This window comes from Hypanus sabinus, unplaced genomic scaffold (genome assembly GCF_030144855.1).
Source record: "Hypanus sabinus isolate sHypSab1 unplaced genomic scaffold, sHypSab1.hap1 scaffold_358, whole genome shotgun sequence".
Classification (NCBI taxonomy): Eukaryota; Metazoa; Chordata; class Chondrichthyes; order Myliobatiformes; family Dasyatidae; genus Hypanus; species Hypanus sabinus.
The window spans coordinates 246,474-273,183 of NW_026781256.1; the positions used below are offsets into that span (position 1 = coordinate 246,474).

Genomic DNA, 26,710 nt, shown 5'->3' on the forward strand with positions numbered 1-26,710 from the left:
GTGTTGGAGCTGTACTCAGTCCAAGGTGGATAGTGAATAGAGGAGCGGGCAATGTCAGCATCCCCCTTGTAAATGGTTTTGGAGCTGTACTCAGTCCAAGGTGTATAGTGAATAGAGGAGAGGGCAAGGTCAGCATCCCCCTTGTAAATGGTGTTGGAGCTGTACTCAGTCCAAGGTGTATAGTGAATAGAGGAGCGGGCAATGTCAGCATCCCCCTTGTACATGGTGTTGGAGCTGTACTCAGTCCAAGGTGTATAGTGAATAGAGGAGCGGGCAATGTCAGCATCCCCCTTGTAAATGCTGTTGGAGCTGTACTCAGTCCAAGGTGTATAGTTAATAGAGGAGCGGGCAATGTCAGCATCCCCCTTGTAAATGGTGTTGGAGCTGTACTCAGTCCAAGGTGTATAGTGAATAGAGGAGCGGGCAATGTCAGCATCCCCCTTGAAAATGGTGTTGGTGCTGTACTTAGTCCAAGGTGTATAGTGAATAGAGGAGCGGGCATTGTCAGCATCCCCCTTGTAAATGGTGTTGGAGCTGTATTCAGTCCAAGGTGGATAGTGAATAGAGGAGCGGGCAATGTCAGCATCCCCCTTGTACATGGTGTTGGAGCTGTACTCAGTCCAAGGTGGATAGTGAATAGAGGAGCGGGCAATGTCAGCATCCCCCTTGTAAATGGTGTTGGAGCTGTACTCAGTCCAAGGTGTATAGTGAATAGAGGAGCGGGCAATGTCAGCATCCCCCTTGTAATTGGTGTTGGAGTTGTACTCAGTCCAAGGTGTATAGTGAATAGAGGAGCGGGCATTGTCAGCATCCCCCTTGTAAATGGTGTTGGAGCTGTACTCAGTCCACGGTGTATAGTGAATAGAGGAGCGGGCAATGTCAGCATCCCCCTTGTAAATGGTGTTGGAGCTGTACTCAGTCCAAGGTGTATAGTGAATAGAGGAGCGGGCAATGTCAGCATCCCCCTTGAAAATGGTGTTGGTGCTGTACTTAGTCCAAGGTGTATAGTGAATAGAGGAGCGGGCAATGTCAGCATCCCCCTTGTAAATGGTGTTGGAGCTGTATTCAGTCCAAGGTGGATAGTGAATAGAGGAGCGGACAATGTCAGCATTCCCCTTGTAAATGGTGTTGGAGCTGTACAAGGTGTATAGTGAATAGAGGAGCGGGCAATGTCAGCATCCCCCTTGTAAATGGTGTTGGAGCTGTACTCAGTCCAAGGTGTATAGTGAATAGAGGAGCGGGCAATGTCAGCATCCCCCTTGTAAATGGTGTTGGAGCTGTACTCAGTCCAAGGTGTATAGTGAATAGAGGAGCGGGCAATGTCAGCATCCCCCTTGTAAATGGTGTTGGAGCTGTACTCAGTCCAAGGTGGATAGTGAATAGAGGAGCGGGCAATGTCAGCATCCCCCTTGTAAATGGTGTTGGAGCTGTACTCAGTCCAAGGTGGATAGTGAATAGAGGAGCGGACAATGTCAGCATCCCCCTTGTAAATGGTGTTGGAGCTGTACTCAGTCCAAGGTGTATAGTGAATAGAGGAGCGGGCAATGTCAGCATCCCCCTTGTAAATGGTGTTGGAGCTGTACTCAGTCCAAGGTGTATAGTGAATAGAGGAGCGGGCAATGTCAGCATCCCCCTTGTAAATGGTGTTGGAGCTGTACTCAGTCCAAGGTGTATAGTGAATAGAGGAGCGGGCAATGTCAGCATCCCCCTAGTAAATGGTGTTGGAGCTGTACTTAGTCCAAGGTGTATAGTGAATAGAGGAGCGGGCAATGTCAGCATCCCCCTTGTAAATGGTGTTGGAGCTGTACTCAGTCCAAGGTGGATAGTGAATAGAGGAGCGGGCAATGTCAGCATCCCCCGATGTTCGTACCAACAGACGTTTTTTTTTGTTACCAAATCGAAATGACTGAAGAGTACAAGCGAGAAGAACCAGGATCCAACTTCACAAGGCAGTATTGAGGCCCGGTTCCTGGAGTAGACTGATTAGTTTAGAAATGATGGTGGTGTTAAATACCGAGCTGTAATTGTTAAACAGTATTTGAAAGCCGAGCAAAACTGAATGATTTTACATTCACTGCTTCCCCCGCCACCCCCCCCCCCCCCCCGTAAAGGAGCCATGGAATTAATGAAATGGAGGTGGAAATTCTAGAATTGTGCTTCCATACTAACAGTGGAGGATATGGAACTTCAAAGAGCTCTGCCCAGTCCCTGGGACCAAGTAACACCGTGGGGCATTAATGCTGCTGCTCTGCCTGCCAGTGCTAGGAAGGCATCTCTTTCGTTTCGCCATCCCCAGAGCCGGAAGATCCTGTGAACGTGGCATTAAGCAGAGGTGGAAATTCAAAGTTATGTTCCCATGGATGTTGTGCATGGGACTTCAGTAAAGCCTTTGACAAGGTGTCACATGACAGCTTGGTCTCGATGATCAGGTTCCATGCTGTCCGGAGAGAGCAAATTGGATGTATTCAAAATTAGCATCAAGCAAAGAGTGGTGGCTGAAGTTTTCTCCTCGCAATGGAGGCGAGTAACTAGTGCTGTGTCGTGTGGCTACAAGTTGGCACCTTTGATATTCGTTATTTTATAGCAGCGATTTGGATGCGGTTGCACAAGGATTACTTGACGGGTAAGTTCGCAGAATGCACAACGTTAGTAGTTGCCGTTCACAGAGAAGATTATCGTAGCATCGAGGGGATCTAAATGGACAGGGGCTGTTAAAGAGATTGCAAACCGAATCTGATCAGCAGCGGATTCATGCAGATGTTGGGGATCATGTGGATGAAACAGCCAGAGGAAGTGGATGAGGCAGGTGCAGTTCCATAAATCAAAAAGCAGTCGGGGTGTGTAGATGGAGTGAAGAGGCCAGAAGGGAGATGGCCCCATCACAGGAAATTGTGACCATCTCAATGGGCACTGTGGTCGTCATTGTCTCGTTGGGCTGAACGCTCTGAATTTGCATTTTATTGCTCTGTGACTCTGTCAGTAGATGCCCCAGGTATCAGTGGACAGATGTGGTGTGGAAGTGGTTACTAACAGGGAATGTTTGGTTCCAATGCCAAATGCTACAGGGGATGGAAATACTGTCATATTTGCAAAGTAGTCGTACTCTCCGACTCACTGTCTGCTTGTTGTGAAATTTAGAGCCTCACCAGCAGGTGGAGCTGTCCTGCAGAGCGACCAAAGTGTGAACAAGACGACGACAATCAACAATCGTCAGTCAGAATCAGAATGGACAAAGGTATGATTACCGGGATCTTTGAATGAAACTTTTATCGCGTTTGTACACAATAGTTCAGATGAAAAAACTGACACAGGTGTTAACAGGGCATAGAAAAGTTTCATCCAGCAGTGTCATTTATCCCACTGGTAAAGCGGCCTTGAGTAATTGATCAACCCAACAGTTCCAGCGCAGGGACCTGACACCAGTAATGGTCGAATCACTCCGCTCACCACACAAACCTTCAGCTGAGTGAAAGGAACAGGGGCTCCTGAATCAGGTGATCGTGAGTGAAACAGAGACAGGAATGTGACAGCGATCTTGTGGTTTATGTAAATGTTCAGGGTCAGGGTCCATTTCACCTCCAGACAGGCCCTGATGTGTAAGACATAGTCAACTTTCATTTATAAAATTCAGAACCAGATGATAGGAGCATTTCAGGGATTACCGAGATTCTATGATAACACAGCATTTCAGGTTTTGGAAGGAAAGCTACCAACTCCCCCCTGGTTTTTCTTGCCTGCTACGCAAAGGAGGAGGGGTGTCACCGAAATCTGTTTTCGGCAGCGGAGCGGAGATCATTGCCGGTGCTGGGAATGGCTGAGGATCAGGAGGCAGCTCATTGTAGATACATTTGTGATCTGCTTCGGAGTTTTAACACCCCGGTGAATGTGTGGGCTGTGGAGAAATGGTGAACCTGAGTTTCTAAATATTTCCCTCTTGATATGATCTTGCACATGAATATAAATTCCTAGGATTTTGGCTGGGAAACCCGGCATACCCAATGACCAAATGTCTGAGTCACCTGTAGACATTGTGATTGTGCTCAAATCCGAGAATCCAGCTGGAATAAAAACGATGCTCCAGCCTGGAATCGGGTCCTTCGGCCCATATAATTCATGCTGATCTAAATGTCCCATTTTCCTGCACTTTTCCCAAATTTCCCTCCTAAACTTCTTCTCCCCTTTTTCCTGCACACATGCTCTCAATTTTGTAATTTTATTTGTGCTTGTGGCCTCCTCCGGATGCATGTACTTTATACCCATCAGCCACCACGTGAAAAAATGCCCCTTTGGTCCCTTTTAAATCTCTGCCCTCGAGTCTCAGACTCCCCTACCCGCGGAAAAAGACTGTGACCATCTACCCTATCTGCACCCCTGACTACTGTGTGTGTGTGTGTGTAAGGTTTGCCTTCAAGCTCCTGAGCTCCAGGGCAAGCTGTCCCAGCCCAACCATATAACAGCCCAAACAGTAGCGTGGATATTGGGTACAAGTTGATTAGGGAGTTAACATTGGCATGTGCTAAAGTTAATGTAGTCGTTATGGGAGATTTCAACATGCAGGTGAACTGGGAGAATCAGGTGGGTGCTGGACCCCAGGATAGGGAGTTTGTGGAGTGTCTAAGGGATGTATTTTTGGAACAGCTTGTGCTTGAGCCAACCAGGAACGAGGTAATTTTGGACTTGGTGATGTGTAATGAACAGGAATTGATAAGTGATCTTGAAGTAAAGGAGCCATTAGGAAGTAGTGATCATAACATGATAAGTTATCTACAATTTGAGAGGGATAAGGGCAGATCAGAGGTGTCAGTGTTGCAATTAAATAAAGGAAACTACGGAGCCATGAGGGAAGAGCTGGCCAAAGTTAAATGGGCGGATGCCCTGGCAGGAAAGACAGTGGATCAGCAGTGGCAGACATTCTTGGGCATAATACAAAAGATACAAAAGCAGTTCATTCCAATGAGAAGGAAGGATTCAAAGAGGGGGAAGGGGCCACAGTGGTTGACAAAGGAAGTCAGAGATTGTATAGCATTAAAGAAAAAGAAGTATGACAGGGCTAAGATGAGTGGGAATACAGATGATTGGGAAAGTTTTAAGGAGCAGCAGATCATAACTAAAAAAGCAATACGGAGAGAAAAAATCAGGTTTGAGCTCAGTCTAGCCAGGAATATAAAAGGGGATAGCAAAAGCTTTTTTAGCTATGTGAAGAGAAAGAAGATAGTTAAGAACAATGTTGGCCCCTTGAAGAATGAATTGGGAGAAATTGTTATGGGAAACAGGGAAATGGCAACAGAATTTAATGCATACTTTAGATCTGTCTTCACCAGGGAGGACACAAGCAATCTCCCAGATGTATGGATGGGCCAGGGTCATAAGATATCAGAGGAATTGAGACAGATTGACATTAGGAAAGAAACTGTGATGAGTAGACTGGTAGGACTGAAGGCTAATAAATCCCCGGGTCCAGATGGTCTGCATCCGAGGGTTCTAAAAGAGGTAGCTCAGGAAATTGCGGATGCATTGGCAATCATTTTCCAATGTTCCTTAGATTCAGGATCAGTTCCTGAAGATTGGAGAGTGGCTAATGTTGTCCCACTTTTCAGGAAGGGAGGGAAGGAGAAAACGGAGAACTATCGCCCAGTTAGCCTAACGTCAGTCGTGGGGAAGATGCTTGAGTCCATTATTAAGGACGAAATAGTGGCACATCTAGATGACAGAAATAGGATTAGGCCGAGCCAGCATGGATTTACCAAGGGCAAATCATGCTTGACCAATCTGTTGGAGTTTTTTGAGGGTGTAACAAGGATGTTACACGAGGGTAAGCCAGTGGATGTTGTATACCTAGATTTTCAGAAGGCATTCGATAAGGTGCCACATAGGAGATTGGTGAGTAAAATCAGAGCTCATGGTATTGGGGGCAGGGTTTCAACATGGATAGAAAACTGGTTGGCAGATAGAAAGCAAAGGGTAGCAGTGAATGGGTGTTTCTCGGACTGGCTGGAGGTGACTAGTGGGGTACTAAACTGGGTGGCAGTGTGACATGCGAAGAGGACTTTAGGAGAATACAGGGAGACTTGGATAGGCTGGGTGAGTGGGCAGATACTTGGCAGATGTCATTCAATGTGAATAAATGTGAAGTTATCCACTTTGGAAGCAGGAACAAGAGGGCAGAGTATTGTCTGAACGGTGTAGAGTTAGGTAAGGGAGAAATGCAAAGAGACCTAGGAGTCCTAGTTCACCAGTCAATGAAGGTGAATGAGCAAGTGCAACAGGCAGTGAAGAGGGCAAATGGAATGTTGGCCTTTGTTACAAGGGGAATTGAATACAAGAGCAAGGATGTCCTTTTGCATTTGTACAGGGCCCTGGTGAGACCACACCTGGAATATTGTGTACAGTTTTGGTCTCCAGGTTTAAGGAAGGACATTCTGGCAGTTGAGGAAGTGCAGCGTAGATTCACTAGGTTGATTCCTGGGATGGCAGGGCTGTCTTACGCAGAGAGATTGGAGAGATTGGGCTTGTACACGCTGGAATTGAGGAGATTGAGAGGGGATCTGATTGAAACGTTTAAGATAATTAAAGGATTTGATAGGATTGAGGCAGGAAATATGTTCCAGATGTTGGGAGAGTCCAGTACCAGAGGGCATGCATTGAGAATAAGAGGTCAGTTATTTAAAACAGAGTTGAGGAAGAGCTTCTTCTCCCAGAGAGTTGTGGAGGTGTGGAATGCACTGCATCGGTAGACTGTGGAGGCCAATTCTCTGGATGCTTTCAAGAAGGAGCTAGATAGATATCTGATGGATAGGGGAATCAAGGGATATGGGGACAAGGCAGGTACTGGGTATTGATAGTGAATGATCAGCCATGATCTCAGAATGGCGGTGCAGACTCGAGGGGCCGAATGGTCTACTTCTGCACCTATTGTCTATTGTCTATTGTCTAACACGAAAGACACCTTAGCCCAGTACCGTAGTGTTCATTCTTCACTTCACACTTTCCAGCTTCATCACCTCCATCCTATAGATTAGCAACTGCAACTACACACAAAGCTCTAGAACCAAGACTTTGCCAATGACATGCATAGTTGTTACATGATGATCAGCAGGTAGGGGATAAGATGGGAACCATGGGAGAGGTCAGCATAGATCTCAAGGGAATGGTCAGCCTGCGACCCAGGGGACCGGACGACGTCCGCCTCAAGGGAATGGTCAGTCGGTGACCAAGGGGACTGGAGAAAGCAACTCCAGTCCCCTTGTCCAGTCTCCAGCTCCTTGTGTGACAAAGCAACTGGAGAATGTGTGATCCAGCAGACTGGACCATGTGTAATCCCGTTGCTGGTCTTTTTGTGACACAGACTACTGGACAGTTAGTGACCGAGGGAGATTTTAGTTCGTGGAAGATAATCACAGTGATATTTCCCAGTATCACCGGACACCGGTGCATTATGATCCCGTGGTCATCCGTGTGTTCAACTGCTGTGATTAGTATCACGGTGCCTGTCGTGCTATTTTACTGGGAGTAAATGTGTCCAGTCACCGGCTTATCAGGATGGGCACCTGACAGGATGTACGGTTCACATTAACCAGCACAGTTCCACTCCAAATCTGGCCAGCCAGAGTCTCGGCTCCATTGCAATCTGAATCAGTTTTGCTCAGATCTAAATCATACTCGTATAACCTGCAATTCATCACTTATTTCAGGTGGGAAATTGAAACGAGCTAGGAAAGTACTGAAGAGGATTTTTACAGGCAGATCATCGAGGGAAGATGATCGGGACACGGGAAGCAAGGGACCAAAGCAGGGTCAGATTGAGAGCGATGTCCCAATGGAATGCAATCCGGCGTCAGAGGAGGAGGAGCAAATTCAGCTCAGAGAGAGTGACGTCAGAGACACTGATCCGGACCCTGGAACTGGCACAGGGGAGGCGACAGTCTGTCAGCCCAGAGACAGTGACGTCAGAGACACTGATCCGGACCCTGGAACCGGCACAGGGGAGGCGACTGTCTGTCAGACTAGAGACAGTGACGTCAGAGACACCGATCCGGACCCTGGAACCGGCACAGGGGAGGCGACTGTCTGTCAGACTAGAGACAGTGACGTCAGAGACACCGATCCGGACCCTGGAACCGGCACAAGTGAGGTGACTGTCTGTCAGCCCAGAGACAGTGGCGTCAGAGACACCGATCAGGACCCTGGAACCGGCACAAGTGAGGCGACTGTCTGTCAGCCCAGAGACAGTGGCGTCAGAGACACTGATCAGGACCCTGGAACCGGCACAAGGGAGGCGACTATCTGTCAGCCCAGAGACAGTGACGTCAGAGACACTGACCCGGACCCTGGTACCGGCACAAGTGAGGCGACTGTCTGTCAGACTAGAGACAGTGACGTCAGAGACACCGATCCGGACCCTGGAACCGGCACAAGTGAGGTGACTGTCTGTCAGCCCAGAGACAGTGACGTCAGAGACACTGATCAGGACACTGGAACCGGCACAAGTGAGGCGACTACCTGTCAGCCCAGAGACAGTGACGTCAGAGACACTGAGCAAGACCCTGGAGCCGGCACAAGTGAGGCGACTGCCTGTCAGCACAGAGACAGTGACGTCAGAGACACCGATCAGGACCCTGGAACCGGCACAAGTGAGGTGACTGTCTGTCAGCCCAGACACAGTGACGTCAGAGACACTGATCCGGACCCTGGATCCGGCACAAGTGAGGTGACTGTCTGTCAGCTCGGAAGCTCATTGAACACAGAACTGTCAAGTCCCCAAGAAGGAGCAGGTGAGTGAAATATGAGGGTGACGTGCTCACAGAATGCGGCAGGGTGGAGGGTAAAGGTGTGACCTTGTTGGAGGGTTGGACAGAGGAGAGGGAAAATGTGTGGGTGTGGTACATGTGGTGCACTGGGCAGCCGTTACCCCACCACAGGAAATGTACTACCTGCTCTGAGGATTTCCAGGATGTGAATTGGAGGAAATTCAGCTGTCCAGATGAGGAGAGCGTTTCCGGGATGTGTATCAGGGGAAATGTATTCGCCAGGATGGAGAGAGTGTCTCCGGGAAGGGAATATTACAAACGGTCCCAAAATTTAACCCATCGGAAATTGAAATAGGTGAATGGGTCGGATTGGGGATGGACTGGTTTATATTAAATGTGGTCCTTCTATTACGTAATGCCTAGAACATTGTTGGGTAGGCTTTAAGGCAAGTGTTACATTCAAGTCATGTCAAGTCAGATTTATATTGCCATTTCGACCATAACTGCTGATACAGTTATAGTAAAAGTGAGTCGTTTTTCAGGACCATGGTGTTACATGACACATTACAAAAACTAGACTGAACTACGGAAAAAAAAACAACACAGAGGAAAAGAAAAAAAACACACAACAACTACACTAAACTACACACCTATCTAGGACTGTATAAAGTGCACAAAACAGTGCAGACAGTACAATAAATAATATACGTGAAAATAGGGCAGTAAGGCGTCAGGCCAGGCACTGGGTATTGAGGACTCTGATAGCTTGGGGGAAGAAACTGTTACATAGTCTGGCCGTGAGAGCCTGAATGCTTCGGTGCATTTTCCCAGATGGCAGGAGGGAGAAGAGATTGTATGAGGGGTGCAAGGATCCTTTATAATGCTGCTGGCTTTACGGATGCAGCGTGTGGTGTAAATGTCTGTGATGGCGGGAAGAGAGACCGCGATGGTCTTCTCAGCTGACCTCACGATACGCTGCAGGGTCTTGCGATCTGAGATGGTGCAATTTCCGAACCGGGCAGTGACGCAGCTGCTCAGGATGTTCTCAATACAACCCCTGTAGAATGTCATGAGGATGGGGGGTGGGAGATGGACTTTCCTCAGCCTTCGCAGAAAGTGGAGACGCTGCTGGGCTTTCTTTGCTATGGAGCTGGTGTTGAGGGACCAGGTGAGATTCTCCGCTAGATGAACACCAAGAAATTTGTTGTTCTTAACGATCTCTACCGAGGAGCCGTCGATCTTCAGTGGGGACTGGTCACTCCGTGCCCTCCTGAATGGTTAACAACCATCGCTTTTGTTTTGTTCACATTCAGAGACAGTTTGCTGGCTCTGCACGTCCATTAGCTGCTGCACCTCCTCTCTGTAAGCTGTCTCGTCGTTCTTGCTGTGTGTTGCAGCACAGTCGTGGGTCAGCAGAGTGAACAGCAGTGGTCTGTGCACACAGCCGTAGGGGGACTCCGTGGTCAGTGTGATGGTGTTGGAGATGGAGAATTAATCAAGTTTTCTATCTGGAGGCAGGTTCAAGACACGGTTTGTTTTGTTGAGTTGGGTGAGAGCGGTGGAGACGAGGGATCTCTGAGTTCAAGCCTACATTTTCTTTTTTATATTCACAGCGCCAGAGTTTACAATCTCCGACCTCCTGGCACAGGGGGAGGAATATCGACTGTACCAACTGACAAAGTTCTACAGGGACAGACTCAAACAAGCAATTGAAGAAAAGGTTGAGAGACTGGGTTGGATGTTGACAAAGGAGGGACATTTCAGTAGAGAAGAAAATGAGGTGAGTGCAGTTCGTGTATTGTCACTGATCTGCTGGTATCAGAGGGAATAGTGATCAACATTAATCTTCTGCAAGTTTTAGGAGATCGACTTGGCAATGGAGACTTTGATCTCTGACTTGTCTCTCGCAGATCTGGTTTCAGCTGTTAAGGTGGGGAGCACTGGAAACTGCAGGTTTAGTATCACCTTTCCCTGTATCACCTGCTGTATTTATCAGTGTCAATCTGTTTATCAGCGATAATCTGTAAATATGATGCTGATCTATAAATTCATCATCTGGAGACGTCTGCTTTACTGGTTAAATCTCTTTCACAACGGTAACTCATCAGACCTGGTAGCAGTGAAACTGAAGGATTATTTTACAGTGCAGTGGACCATCAGGGAATTATGATGATTTATTTCAGTACAGCACAGTCCAGGCCCTTTGGCCCACAATGTTGTGCTTCCCCTTAAACCCTGCCTCTCTTATTTCTCAGAACAATGTCCTAAGCGCATCCATATTCAGTTATCTTAATTCCAGCATAGGTGTATGTTGCTTGAAGACTATTCAACGTTTTGTTCATAATTCCTCAGTTAATCAGGAAACCCATGCCTGCATTCAGGAAGTCATTACCATTTTACGGTATGAGTGCCAGGCAGTAACCATCTCCATTATAAGATAGCCGCACTGACATTTCTTAATCTTCTTTTGTCTTTATACATCATGAGACCATAAGGCATCAGAGCACAATTGGCCATTAGGCCCATCGATTCTGCTCCGCCATTACATCATGGGTGATATACTATCCCTCTCAACCCCACTCACCTGCCTTCTCCCAGTGAACTTTGCTGACCAGTCAAGAAGATACCAATCTCTAATTTAAATATACTCAATGACCTGGTCTCCGCAGCTGTCAGTTCCAATGGATTCTGCAGATTCACTACTCCTCGGCTAAATAATATCCTCATTTCTGTTCCAAATGGACGTCCCTCTAATCTGAGGCTGTTCCGTCTTCATTATTTCTGCTAAAGTATATGGCCATGTACCTCACTATACTACATTCCAATTGCCACTGAAGTGTCCATTTTTTCATAGGTCCATGTCCTCCCGCAAATTCCCTGCTTCCTCAACACTTCCCCTCCCTCCCCATGTCTTCGTAATGCCCACAATAATGGCCATAAAGCCTACAAATCATTGACATAACGGAAAAAGAAACTGTCCCAAAACCAACCACTGCAGAACACCACTGGGCACCAACATTCGACCAGAGAAAGCCCTATTTGTTCCTATTCTGTGCTTCCTGGCAGTCAGACAAATCTGTCCGGAGAAAATCTTGGATCCTCTATCCATGCCAGTGTCTTTCTTGTCCTACTGTCGGCCCTTGTTAAACGGCGTCATGTGGGACACCTGGTCGAAGGTCCTCGGGAAGTCCAAGTAAACAACTTGCACTGACTCTCTGTTGTCGACCCAACATGCTGTTCTCTCAAAAAATTCCAACAGTTCTGTCAGGCAGGATTCCCTTCCATGGATGTTGGCCTTTTTCTTATCATGTGCATCCAAATACCCCGAAACCTTATCCTCAATTAGCGACTGCTGACATCTTCCCAAACGTTGATCAGACTAACTGGCCTATAGTTTAAAATGATCAGTCCTCCGGAACCATTCCAACATTTAGTGATATTTGAGCGATCATTACTAATGTCTCCACAATCTCTTCAGCCTCCTCTTTCAGAAGCAATCGGGTGAGTTGATCTGGACTCATCTATCTTCACAACTTTCAGCTTACCAAACGCCTTCTCCGCAATAACTGCAAATACACTCATTTCTGCCACCTGACATTCTCAAATATCTGGCACGTTCCAGTGTTTTTACAGTGAGGACTGACGCAAAATGCCGACCAATATCTTCCGGCATTTCCTTGTCCCCTGACAGTACCTCTCCACTGTCATTTTCCGGTGGTCCAATAGCCACTCTCCTCTCTTTCAATCTTCATATATTAGACGGACGTTTTGGTAAGCTATTTTACATCATTCTCTAGCCTGCCTTCCTATTTCATATTTTCTCTGTTTAAGGTTTTTGAATTGTCTTCTGTTGATTTGTAAAAACATCCCAGTCCTCCAGCTTTCTGCTATATTTTGTAATATTCTGTACCCTCTCCTTTGCTTTTGTGCTGCTTTGACTACCTCGTCAGCCACGGTTGATCATCCTCCGTTTAGAATAATTCTTCATCATTGTGATTGTTTGTCCTCCGAGAAACTTCAACCATTCCTGCTCTGCCATTGTCCCTGTTAGTGTCATTTTCGAATGAATTATTGCTCAGTTCCTCTCTCATGCCGAAGTATTTCCTTTATTCTACTATAGCACTGATACCTCTAACTTTACCTTCTCCCTTTCAACCTGCTGGCTGAGTTTTGCTATTTTATGATCAGTGCCTCTGAAGGGTTTATTTAGCTGAAGCTCCCTGATCAAATCTGGTTCAATACACAACACAGAATCCAGATCCGCCTTTCCTATAGTGGGCTCAACCACAGGCTTCTCTCAAAAGCCATCTCATAGGCATTCTACAAATTCCCTCACTTGGGATTCAGCACCGACCTGATTTTCCAAAGCTACCTGGATATTGAAACTCCCCGTGACAATTTTAGCATTGACTATGTTCCATGCCACTTCTCTCCCCCGTTGTAATTTGTAGCCCACATCCTGGCTACTGTTAACACGCCTGTGTATAATTTCCATCAGGGTCATTTTACCTACGCAGTTTCTTAACATCCACGTCGTCTAATCCGACATCACCTCTTTCTCAGGACTTTTCATTTTTAATGACAGCAGCTTCGACCCAACACTTTCACCTACCTGCGTATCCTTTCGATTCAATATTTATCCTTGGGTTTAAGCACCCAACTATAAAATTTTGTCAGCCACGATTCAGTGATGCCCGCCATCCATTTGTTTTTGCTCTCTCTCTCCCCTCTCTCCCGTTCTTGTTGTCACATCTTGTTGATGTAATGCTGCACATTGACAGATCAAGGAAATTAATCACATTGCATCTACTGCAGGGTGCCAGTAAATCCTTATTCTTACACAATATTGATTTAGAATTTCCTTCAGTTACTGTTTCTCTGTTAATGACTGAACCCAGGGAGGATGAGGCAGCAGCCCAGTGACTGCATCTGTTCTGAAGCTACTGGTGCCATGAACAGATACTTTCCTGCACATTCTCCATGTCTGTCTGTCTGCTCCACAATAAGTCCATTGTTTCCATTTGTAGAAAGTCACTGAGCTGACAGAGAAGGGAAACCGGGCAGAGAGTTCCAGACTCTTCCTCAGTCTGGTGAATGGCAAAGGCTCCCGGGCCCGGAGGGCGATGTGGGAATACTTCCTGATGTGGAGGACTGAGTTACCGAAGTTGGACAGAATACTGAGGGAAATACAGGAACTCGGTATGTTAAAACCACGCTCTGAACACAAAGGCACATTGAGATAAACATTTTAGTTATTTTAATTATTTTAGCTCTGTTTCCATGGATTTTTTTTCATATTTAAACAGGTCCTGATCCACAAGAATACATGAACATCGGCCAAGGTTTAACTGAATTACCCACTCAGCTGATAGGTGAGTGATCAAATGCACAGTTCAAACCACATCTCAAGTGTTAGTCTGTGACTTGGCAAAACCTGGGAATCAAAATTCACCATTAATCATTCGCTGATCTCTGGATTCAAGTAACAATTCAACGAATCTCTCTTTGCAGCCTGAATATTCTACAATATATTTTTCTATTAATCCAGCTGTTGGTTCTGCTGAAGCCTCCACTCCAGATCCTCACACTCTGGGAATCCCAACACACCTTAGGCAGACTCCTGATACACTGTATGACCCAGTCCAGGTGACTTTTCTATCTTCAGACCTTTCATCTTCCAAGCCCCTTTTCCTTTGTAATAGCACTACATGCAATTCTGTTCGCTGATGTTCTTTACCTTTTGGAATTCTGCCGGTCACTTGCACAGAGCTTGTCTGGCATTTCCTTTTCACCCGTTACTGCAACTACAACAGCAGTTTCTAGTGGTCCGATATCGACCCTCTCCGTTTTTTCACTCTTTATATATCCGGGAAAGAGAAAATATATACTTTGGTATCCTTTCTTATATTATTGATAATTTCCTTGCATTTCCTGCACATTCATGTATAACTAGTAGCATCTATAACATAGTTGCTTCCGACATGACCCTAGACACTAGACTCTAGACACTAGAATACTACAGCACAGTACAGGCTCTTCCGCCCTGGATGTTGTGCTGACCCATGTATTCCTTTAAAAAGAGTACTAAACCCACAATACACCGTGACCATCTATTTTTCTTTCATCCATGTGCCTGTCCAAGAGGTTCTTAAATACCCTTAATGTTTTAGCCTCCACCACCATCCCTGGCAAGTTGTTCCAGGCACCCACAACACTTCGTAAAAAAACTTACCCCTGATGTCTCCCCCAAGCTTCCCTCCCTTAGCTTTGTACATATGCCCTCTAGTGTTTGCTATTGGTGCCCTGGGAAACAGGTTCTAGCAATCCACCCCATCTATGCCTCTCATAATTTTTTAGACCTCTATCAAGTGCCCTCTCATCCTTCTACGCTCCAAAGAGAAAAGTCCCAGCTCTGCTAACCTTGCTTCACATGACTTGTTCTCCAAACCAGGCAACATCCTGGTAAATCACCTCTGCACCCTCTCCATAGCTTCCACATCCTTCCTATAATGAGGTGACCAGAATTGAACACAATACTCTAAGTGCGGTCTCACCAGAGATTTGTAGATTTGCAACTTGGCCTCTCTACTCTTGAACACAATCCCCCTATTAATGAAGCATAGCATCCAATGGCAGTTCTTAACCATCCTATCAACCCGTGCAGCGACCTTAAGGGATGTATGGATTTGAACACCAAGCTCCCTCTGTTCATTCACACTCTTAAGTAACCAACGATGAAACTTGTACTCAGCATTCTGGTTTGTCCTTCCAAAATGCATCACCTCACACTTATCCAGTTTGAACCCCATCTGCCACTTTTCTGCCCAAATCTACACCCTATCTATATCCTCTTGTAACCTTCGACAACCTACAGCTCCATCCACAACTCCTCCAATCTTCATGTCATCCACAAATTTACTCACCCATTCTTCCACCTCTACATCCAGGTCATTTATAAAAATCACAAATAGCAGAGGTCCCAGCACAGATCCCTGCGGCACTCCACTAGTCACCGACCTCCAGGCAGAATACTTTCCTTCCACTACGACTCTCTGCTTTCTTCCTGTAAGCCAATTATTTATCCAAACAGCAAAGGTTCCACTTATCCCGTGCTCATGATTTTCTGGATGAGTCTCTCGTGAAGGACCTTGTCAAATGCCTTGCTAAAATCCATGTAGACCACATCTACTACCGTACCTCTGTCAATTGCTTTTTGTTACCTCTTCAAAAAACTCAATTAGCCTCGTGAGGCACGACCTTCCCTTCACAAAGCCATGTTGACCCAGACAGTAAATTCCAGGCACCCAGAACTCTTTTAAAAAACTACCCTCAATTGCTGTAAATTTACCCCATCTCACCTTAACCAAATGCCCTCTGGTATTAGACACCAGTCATATGTAAAAAAATAACAAACAAAATACAGGCTGTCGACCCAAACTCTTATCTCTCAAACTTGTACACCTCAGTCAGATCTCTATTCTAATTCCAGAATAAACAAACCAAGTTTCTCAAACCTCTACTTGTAGCACATGTCACCGAATCCAGGCAACATCCTGATGAACCTGTTCTGCACCCTCTCCAATCCTTCCAAGAGCTGGACAATCAGAAGTGAACACAATACTCCAGATGCTCCCTAAAACCATAAGACCTAGTAGCAGAATTAAGCCATTCGGCTCAGTAAATTTGCTTTTCAATTCCTCTCTACCCCATTATCCCAGTAAACGTTGACGCTCTTCCTAATCAGGAACATATCGACATGCATTTTAAATATATATATATATAAAATCACTTTACGATTTATGTCAACGATTTAGATGAGGGCATTGAAAACTATATCAGCAAGTTTGCTGACGATACTAAACTGGGTGGCAGTGTGACATACGAAGAGGACGTTAGGAGAATACAGGGAGACTTGGATAGGCTGGGTGAATGGGCAGATACTTGGCAGATGTCATTCAATGTGAATAAATATGAAGTTATCCACTATGGAACCAGGAACAAGAGGGCAGAGTATTGTCTGAACGGTGTAGAGTTAGGTAAGGGAGAAATGCAAAGAGACCTAGAAGTCCTAGTTCATCAGTCAATGAAGGTGAATGAGCAAGTGCAACAGGCAGTGAAGAGGGCAAATGGAATGTTGGCCTTTATTACAAGGGGATTTGAGTACAAGAGCAAGGATGTCCTTTTGCATTTGTACAGGGCCCTGTTGAGACCACACCTGGAATATTGTGTACAGTTTTGGTCTCCAGGTTTACGGAAGGACATTCTGGCAATTGAGGAAGTGCAGCGTAGATTCATTAGGTTGATTCCTGGGATGGCAGGGCTGTCTTACGGAGAGAGATTGGAGAGATTGGGCTTGTACACACTGGAACTGAGGAGATTGAGAGGGGATCTGATTGAAACGTTTAAGATAATTAAAGGGTTTGATAGGATCGAGGCAGGAAATATGTTCCAGATGTTGGGAGAGTCCAGTACCAGAGGGCATGGATTGAGAATAAGAGGTTAGTTATTTAAAGCAGAGTTGAGGAAAAACTTCTTCTCCCAGAGAGTTGTGGAGGTGTGGAATGCACTGCCTCGGAAGACGGTGGAGGCCAATTCTCTGGATGCTTTCAAGAAGGAGCTAGATAGATATCTGATGGATAGGGGAATCAAGGGATATGGGGACAAGGCAGGGACTGGGTATTGATAGTGAGTGATCAGCCATGATCTCAGAATGGCGGTGCAGACTCGAGGGGCCGAATGGTCTACTTCTGCACCTATTGTCTATTGTCTATATCCAATGAAGTGTCTTCCTCAGCCGTCTATGACAATAATTTCACAGATTCACCACCCGCCAGCCAAGACATTTCTCCCAGTTTGTGTACCCGGCAGACAGGACAATTCCCCACAGTTCTCAAGCATGTTAATATTCTGTATGAGCCTCCCATGTGGGAGTTTGTCAAACACTCTACCAATATACAAGTAGACAATATCCATGTGTCACTGCATGCATCACCTTTGTCACCTCCTGGAGGAACTCAATCAAGCTGGCAAGACACAAACCCGAACCAAAGCCTTGCTACTGAACCCCAAACCACCTCATACATCCTCTCTGTCATACTCCCATGGGGGAGAACATATAAAAGGCTGAAGGTATGTACCACCAGCCTCAACGACAGCTTTATTCTGCATTTATAAGACTACTAAATGGTCACCTACTATGATATTATTGGCTCTTAATAATAATAAGACAATTTTATATCTAAAATTATAGCATCGTACAACTCGTAACTAATAACAACTGAGATAACAACTTAGATAATCACAATATACTCACAGGAGAGCAGACAGAATACCGTTCGGGTTTGAACAACAGATAACAGATTATCTAATTCTATTTCAAATCCACTGTTGGGTGGGAGGCTTACCTGGGACAAGCTGCGGCAGCCAGATCTCTGGCACTGAGTCTGGTTCTGCAGTGCAGAACGGAGGGAGGAGGAAGAGGAGAGCGGTAGTTATAGGGGACTCCAGAGTCAGGGGTACATACAGGAGATACTGTGGTTGTGACAGAGACTCCCAGATGGTTTGTTGCCTCCCAGGTGCCATGGTCAGGGATATCTCTGATTGCCTGCACAGCATTCTGAGGTGGGAGGGTGATCAGATAGATGTTGTGGTACACATCGATACCAATGACATAGGTAGAAAGATTCAGGATGTCCTGAAGCGTGAGTACAGAGAGCTTGAAAAACAGGACATAGAGGGTAGTAATCTCCGGATTGCTGCCTGTGCCACGTGCCAGTGAGGGTAAGAGTGCGATGCTCTGGCAGATGAACACGTGGTTGAGAAACTGGTGTAGGGGGCAGGGTTTCAGATTTCTAGATCATCGGGACTTCTTCAGGGGCAGGGGGGACCTGTACAAGAGAGACGGGTTACACCTGAACTACAAGGGACCAATATACTTGCAGGGACGTTTGCTAGTTTTTTTGGGGAGGGTTTAAACTAGATGGGAACCAGAGTGCCAGAGTAGATAGTGGAACGGGGGTAAAAATAAATGACGTTGGTAGTTCATGCAAAGTCACAAATAGCAAGGTTGTGTGTGGTGGTAATAATCTTCTGAGGTGTGTATATTTCAAAGCGTGGAGTATTGTGGGAAAGGCAGACGAGCTGAGGGCCTGGATTGACACATGGAGTTATGACATCATAGCCATTACTGAACCTTGGCTACAGGAGGGGCAGGACTGGCAGCTCAGTGTTCCAGGGTTCCAATATTTCAGACGTGATAGAGAGAGGGATGAAGGGTGGGTGCTGGCTTTGCTAGTCCGGGAAAATATTACAGCAGTGCTTCGGCAGGATAGATTAGATGGCTTGTCTACTGAGGCCATATGGGCGGAGCTGAGAAAAAGGAAGGTATGACCACATTAATAGGGTTGTATTATGGACTACCCAATAGTCAGCGAGAATTGGAGGAGCAATTCTGCAAAGAGATAACAGACAACTGCAGGAGACAGAAATTTGTGATTGTAGAGGATTTTAATTTTCCACACATTGATTGGGACTCCCATACTGTTAAACGTCTAGATGGGTTAGAGTTTGTAAAATGTGTTCAGGTATGTTTTCTAAATCAGTATATAGATGTACCAACTAGGGAAGATGCAATATTAGATCTCCTATTAGGAAATGAGTTAGGGCAGGTGACGGAAGTGTGTGTAGGGGAACACATTCGTTCCAGTGATCATAATGTCATTAGTTTTAACTTGATCAGGGATAAAGATAGATCTGGCCCTCGGGTTGACGTTCTAAACCTGAAAAGGGCCAAATTTGAAGAAATGAGAAGGGATCTAAAAATCATATAATGGGACAGGTTGTTCTCTGGCAAGGATATGATTGGTAAGTGGGAGACCTTCAAAGGAGAAATTTTGAGAGTGCAGAGTTTGTATGTTCCTGTCAGGGTTAAAGGCAAAATGAATAAGAATAAGGAGCCTTGGCTATCGAGGGATATTGGCAATCTGATAAAGAAGAAGAGAGAGATGTATAACATGTATAGCAACAGGGAGGAAATAAGATGCTTGAGGAGTATAAAAAGAGTAAGAAAATACTTAAGAAAGAAATCAGGAGGGCTAAAAGAAGACATGAGGTTGCTTTGGCAGTCAGGGTGAACTATAATTTGAAGAGCTTCGACATGTATGTGAAGAGCAAAAGGATAGTAAGGGATAAAATTGGTCCTCTTGAAGATCAGTGTGGTCGGCTATGCATGGAACCGGAAGAAATGGGAGAGATATTAAATGGGTATTTTGAATCTTTATTTAATAAGGAAACTGGAATGGAGTCTTAAGGAAACAAGGCAAACAAGTAGGGAGGTCATGGAACTTTTACAGATAAAGAGGAGGAGGTGCTTGCTGTCTTGAGGCAAATCAGAGTAGATAAATCCCCAGGACCTGATAGGGTATTCCCTCGGTCCTTGAAGGAGACTAATGTTGAAATTGCAGTGACCCTGGCATAAATATTATGTCGATATCCATGGATCGGGTGCCAGAGGATTGGAGAATAGCTCATGTAGTTCCGTTGCTTAAAAAAGGCTCAAAAAGTAAGTCATGAAATTATAGGCCGGGAAGTTTGACATCGGTAGTAGGTAAATTATTGGAAGGAATACTAAGAGATAGGATCTCCAGGTATTTGGATAGATAGGGACTTATTAGAAACAGTCAGCATGGCTTTGTGCATGGTAGGTCATGTTTAACCAATCTATTAGAGTTTATTGAGGAAGTTACCAGGAAAGTGGATTAAGGGAAGGTAGTGGATGTTGTCTACATGGACTTCAGTAAGGCCTTTGAGAAGGTCTCACATGGGAGGTTAGTAGGGAAGATTCAGTCGCTATACATGGAGAGGTAGTAAATTGGATTAGACATTGGCTCAATGGAAGAAGCCAGAGAGTGGTAGTGGAGGATTGCTACTCTGAGTGGAGGCCTGTGACTAGTGATGTGTCATGGGGATCAGTGCTGGGTCCATTGTTATTTGTCATCTATCTGAATGATCTGGATGAGAATGTGGCAAATTGGATCAGCAAATTCACTGATGATAAAAAGATTGGTGTAGTGGACAGTGAGGAAGGTTTTCAAAGCTTGCAGAGGGATTTGGACCAGTTGGAGGAATGGGCTGATAAACGGCAGATGGAGTTTAATACGGACAAGTGTGAGGTATTGCACTTCGGAAGGTCAAACCAAGTTAGAACATAGAAGGTAAATGTTAGGACACTGGGGAGGGCAGTAGAACAGAGGGATCTGGGAGTATAGATACATAATTCCCTAAAAGTGGCGTCACAAGTAGATAGGGTCGTAAAGAGAGCTTTTAGTACATTGGCCTTTATAAATCAAAGTACTGAGTATAAGAGTTGGAATGTAATGGTGAGGTTGTATAAGACATTGTTGAGACTGAATGCGGAGTATTGTATGCAGTTTTGGTCACCTAATTAGAGGAAAGATATTAATAAGGTTGAAAGAGTGCAGAGAAGGTTTACAAAGATGTTGCCGGGACTTGAGAAATTAATTTGCAGGGAAAGTTTGAATAGGTTAGGACTTTATCCCCTTGCATATAGGAGAATGAGAGGTGATTTGATAGAGGTGTATAAAATTATGATGGGTATAGATAGAGGGAATACAAGCAGTCCAGTGAGGCTAGGGGAGAAAAGAAATCAGAGGTCATGGGTTAAGGGTGAAGGGGGAAAAGTTTAAAGGGAACATGGGGGGGGGCTTCTTCACACAGAGAGTGGTGGGAGTGTGCAATGAGCTGTCAGATGAAGTGGTGAATGCGGTCTCACTTTTGACATTTAAGAAAAGCTTGGACAGGTATATGGATGAGAGGGGTTTGGAGGGATATGGCCCAGGTGCAGGTCAGTGGGACTAGGCAGAAAAATGGTTCGGCACAGCCAAGAAGGGCCAAAAGGCCTGTTTCTGTGCCGTAATGTTCTACGGTTCTGTCTGAGGTGAAAAAGGTGCTGTTGTGCTTTTTATCACAACACAATTGGTGTGTACAGACCACGTGAGATCCTCAGTGATGTGAATGCCAAGGAACTTGAAGCTGTTCACTCTCTCAACCCCAGATCCATTGATGTCAATCAACCCCAGATCTATTGATGTCAATAAGGGTTGGCCCGTCTCCATTCCTCTTGTCTGTGCAACATTGCATCCAGCTCCTTTGTTTTAGCGACATTGAGGGAGAAGTTGTTTTCTTGTCACCACTGTGTCAGGGTGATGACTTCTTCTGTGTAGGCTGCCTCGTTATTATTTGAGATTTGGCCAATAAATATAGTATCCTCAGCAAATTTAATTAGCAGATTGGAGTTGTGGGTGGCGACACAGTCGTGCACATACAGAGAGTAAAGGAGGGAGCTTAGGACACAGCCCTGAGGGGCTCCTGTGTTGTGGGTCAGAGGGGCAGAGGTGAGGGAGCCCACTCTAACCAATTGCTGGTGATCTGACAGGAAGTCCAGGACCCAGCTGCACAAGGCAGGGTGAAGGCCGAGGTCTCTGAGCTTCTTGTCAAGCCTGGAGGGAATGATGGTATTGAATGCTGAACTGTAGTCTAATAACATCATTCTCACACAAGCATCCCTCTTCTCCAGATGTTTAAGGACGGTGTGCAGAGCAGTGGCTGTTGTGTCATCTGTTGATAGGTTGTGTCAGTAGGTGGATTGTAGGGGGTCCAGTGTGGGTGGTAACAAGCTGCAGATGCAGTCGTTGACCAGTCTCTCAAAGCATTTGCTTATTATTGAGGTGAGTGCGACAGGACGCCAGACGTTCAGACACGTTGCCTTAGTTGTTTTAGGTACAGGAGCAATGGTTGATGATTTGAAGCAGGAGGGAACTCTACACTGGGAGAGGGTGAGATTAAAAATATCCGTAAATACACCTGCCAGTTGTGCCGCGCGCATCCTGAGTACCCGTAATGGGACGCCGTCCGGTCCCGCAGGCTTGCGACTGTCCACTCTTTGGAAACACCTGCGAACTTCAGCCTCAGAGATGACCAATGTGCAGGTCGCTTTGTCGGCTCTCCCCGGGGTCTCAGTGTTGGCGATATCGAACCCAGCGTAAAGAGACTTAGATCCTCTGGGAGACAGGCAGCGATGTTGGCAGCACCATTGCACTTAGCTCTGAAGTCTGCATTGGGGTGCAGAGCTTGCCATAAGCTGTGTGTGTTGTTGGTGGAGAGCTGTGCCTGAATACGATCTCTGTATTGTCGTTTCGCTGCCTGGATGACTTTGCACAGATCGGAGCTGAATTTCGTGAGCTCCTGCTGATCACCGGCAATGTAAGCAGTCGGTCTCATGGCAAGTGCTGTTCACACGGAACTGTTGGTACAAATTTTGTGGTTTGGAAAGTCCTGACCGATTTCTGAAGGAAATCATCTCCCCTCTGTGACAATAACACACAACTGGGGGATGTTGTTATTACACAGCTGTGATAATAACAGCCGGGAACTCCCTTGGCAGCCGGAAAGGTTTACACAGCAGCACCAGGTACTCCAGATCTGGGGAACAAAAGGGTTTGAGGGCATGAACATTGCGGGGTTCCACCAAGCATTAATGATCATGAAACATACCCTAAATCCTGTTCTCTTCCCAAATAGGTGTGTGTGTGTGTGTGTGTGTGTGTGTGTGTGTCTGTGAGGGGGAGGTGGTGGTACTGGATGACGACACGATTGTTGGTGACGGTAGAGGCCAATTCTGGATCTGTGGACTCGGGAGCAGTTGGGACAGAGGGACAGCTGGGATGCAGGCGCTTGGGTAGTTGGATCCTTCTTGCATCCCCTCTTCTTTTCAGCACTCGCTCTTCTGGGTTCCTCAGAATTCCTGGCTTTTCCGTGGATCAGCGGCTGCCACTCATTGACCTCCATATTTACCTGAGAGAGCCTCTGCTTAATTTGGTCCTTGTACCTCCTGCGCGGGGCACGACGATCCTGAGAGAGTTCTCCGTAGAGTACTGCTTTCGGTAACCTGGAGTTGTCCATGCGAGACATGTGGCCTGTCAGACGGTGGATCTGGCTGAGCAGCGAAGAGGCTTCAGGGCCTGGAAGTTGAACATATATAGCTGTGCATGTCTGTGTGATTATATGAAATATTAAACTAAATATGCAGTGCAGAGATAGAAATTTAAAAAGAGATTAGTGAGGCAGTATCGATGGGTTCAATGTCCATTCGGAAACTGAATGGCAGAGGAGAAGTTGCTCCTGAATCGTTGAGTGTGCGCCTTACTCCGTTCCTCTTGAACCAGACGGTGATGCAGCCAGTTACAATGCGCTGCAAGTTACATCTGTAGAAATATTCAAGTGATGTTGAAAACTCCTGATGAAATATTGCCACTGTTGTGCCTTCTCTGTAGCTGCATCGATATATTGGGTCCAGGTTAGATACTCGGAGATATTGACAGCCAGGAATTTGGAATTGCTCACTCTTTCCACATCAAATCCCTCTGTGAGGACTGGTGTGTCGTGCTCCCTCATCTTGCCTTTTCTGAAATCCACAATTAGCTCTATTGACATACTTTCATAACGCAAGCAGGATTCAGCACTCCATACACGCATATGCAATTCTGATAAAGGGTACATATCACTGACCGTAAGTGAAAGCATAACCCATAAAAATGAAGAAACTGTCATAATAGTAGAAAACGTTAACCAATGGAAGAGTCTGACTCCCCACGGAGGACATCCACACGATCTGAGCCGATTAGATGCCGACAAGGAAGCGTCGAGCCCCTGGCTCAGAGTTGGAGACCTCTTCCCAGAAACAGAAGGGCTCATTGTGGCAATACAGGACAAGGTTGTTGACACATGTAGTTATCAATAATACAGAATAAAGGACCAATAGATTCAGGATGATGAATGCTGAAAATTACAAGAGAAACCAGAAACAATCCAACACTTTACAGCATCCTGCAGTAATTTAACTGAATCTCATGACTTGCACAAGCACAATCAAGTGGTGGAAAACATTCCCAAAAATCTTGCTTGAACTACAACTGATGAAAAACACGATAACCTACAATAAGTACAAGCCTGCTCCACTTTTAGAGTTAGAGTACTTCATATCATACTGCGTCCAATCGTGATTTCAGGTCGGATAATTCATGATATGCGTTCGGATGTAATTTTACAGGATAAACAAGCAAAAGCAACCTTTTAAATATATATAGCCATTCCAAACACACATAACTTACGGAAATGAATTAGTAAAAACAAAACCAGAAATATGTTGAATTGAAAGGGCAAAATGAAAGACTATGGAACACGAACAGGGTATTATTTATCCCAATCGTAATATCGATAACTGGTATCATCCTAAAGGCTTTACAGAATAGTATTAATAAATTAGGCCCACACGGCGATACTTGTGTAAATCTTCGAAAACCCGTAACACTATACACCACGAGAATAGTCTGAAATCTCCTATCAATTGAGACATGTGTGTGCTTGGCTATGCTGTACCTGAAGTTTTACCAGTTTAGGCTAAGATAATAATAATAATAATAATAATAATAATAATAATAATGACTTATTTATAAAGCACCTTTCATCCAGACGATGCCGTTCAAACTGCATCACAACGGGATAAAGTGCAAACTAGAAAATAAAAGACAGAATGTGTCAGTCCTAATATACACCTCAGACTTCTGCACAGTACTGTAGTTTAAGCTGTTGAATTCTACACTTTAGGAACATAGTCTCAAAAAAACTCAACTCTGACCTCCCAATGATCCTTTGGCCTTCTACCTTATCGTCTGCCTGCACTGCATTTTCTCAGCAACTGAAACACTGTTTCCCTGAACTATTCTGTTCCATTTTTCCTTGTACAACCTCATTGCACCGATGTGATGTAATGATCTATTTGGATCGCATGCAGAAAAGTTTTCCAATTTACAGTGGTGCATGTCACAATAATAAACCAATTTACCGATTCATTGTCAATACTACATCGCCCCTCGGTTGCTTAAGATTGTTATAACCGGGGGGTAGGGGGGGGTGACAGTGCGGATGAGCTGCCATGACCTATTAAATGCTCCCATTGGCGAGTAGCCTCTGTCCAGCTCTTGGCCTTCACGTGCGGTTTAGCCACTAATCCCGGTGGAAGCGTTTCTTCCCACAGGAGAAGGGGCAGAGGTGGGTTACTGGTGCCTTACAACCAGTCGCTTTGGGCAGATGGGGCTTGTCGGCTGTGATTGGCAGCTCACCCAGGAGTAGGAAAACTCTGATCTCAGAACTCCACTGCCTTGAAACTGTAACCCCACATGGGGAAGAGTTTGGGAGTAAACCCAGTGGGAAAGCCTGGAGCTGGAGTCCCTGAGTCAGTGTTAAATGGTGTTCAACGCAGACTGGCATCTCCTGCGACACCTCTGGTGCCAAGCTGTGTCAGTCTCTGCCGTTCCTTTGTGTACTTCAGATGCATGGAGAGAGGGAGCTTGCTACATCGGCAGAAGCTTCCTCTCCATATCGGAGTGTCCCGGCTTGCAGGGGCAGGACATCCATGGTCGACTCTGACAGATGGAGGCCTCATTAGACAGAGCCCCATACCCCCACAGCAAGATTGATGAGTAGCAGTTGCCAAGACTTCACCACCCTCTCCCACAGACACAATGTACATCACTGAGACAGACCCTTGTGGCTTCTTCCATTAACAGAGATTCCATCTTTCCACCAATCCTCCATCACTGCGATTGAAAACTACCCATTTTCATCTCGGTCATTCCGATGGGTTATCGATCCACAACTTCACTGTGATTCTCCCCCAGACGCTGCCCGACTTGAGTATTTCCCGCGTATTCTGCTCCTGTTTTGATGCAAGAGCAGTGGACACCTGTGACTCCTCAGTGTGCAGCCTTGCCAAAATGCACAGTGACCTGCTCTCCATAGTTCCACAACAGATCAACATTAACAGCGTCTGTTAATGAGGCAAACAATGCTTTAAATATAGTGAAATGTTCTTGTAACGGGAGTGC

General features: G+C 45.7%; 1 protein-coding gene across 1 annotated transcript in view; it reads left to right on the forward strand.

Moving 5' to 3' along the window:
* LOC132388596 (NACHT, LRR and PYD domains-containing protein 3-like) overlaps nucleotides 1-26,710 on the forward strand; it is a 74,009-nt gene that overhangs the window by 17,071 nt on the left and 30,228 nt on the right. Inside the window, exons 2-6 of the mRNA XM_059960970.1 lie at nucleotides 3,139-3,235; nucleotides 7,692-8,771; nucleotides 10,361-10,527; nucleotides 13,775-13,946; nucleotides 14,054-14,119. Of these exons, the coding sequence (XP_059816953.1) occupies nucleotides 3,226-3,235; nucleotides 7,692-8,771; nucleotides 10,361-10,527; nucleotides 13,775-13,946; nucleotides 14,054-14,119 (1,495 nt within the window). The 5' untranslated portion in view covers nucleotides 3,139-3,225. The remainder of the gene's footprint in view (nucleotides 1-3,138; nucleotides 3,236-7,691; nucleotides 8,772-10,360; nucleotides 10,528-13,774; nucleotides 13,947-14,053; nucleotides 14,120-26,710) is intronic.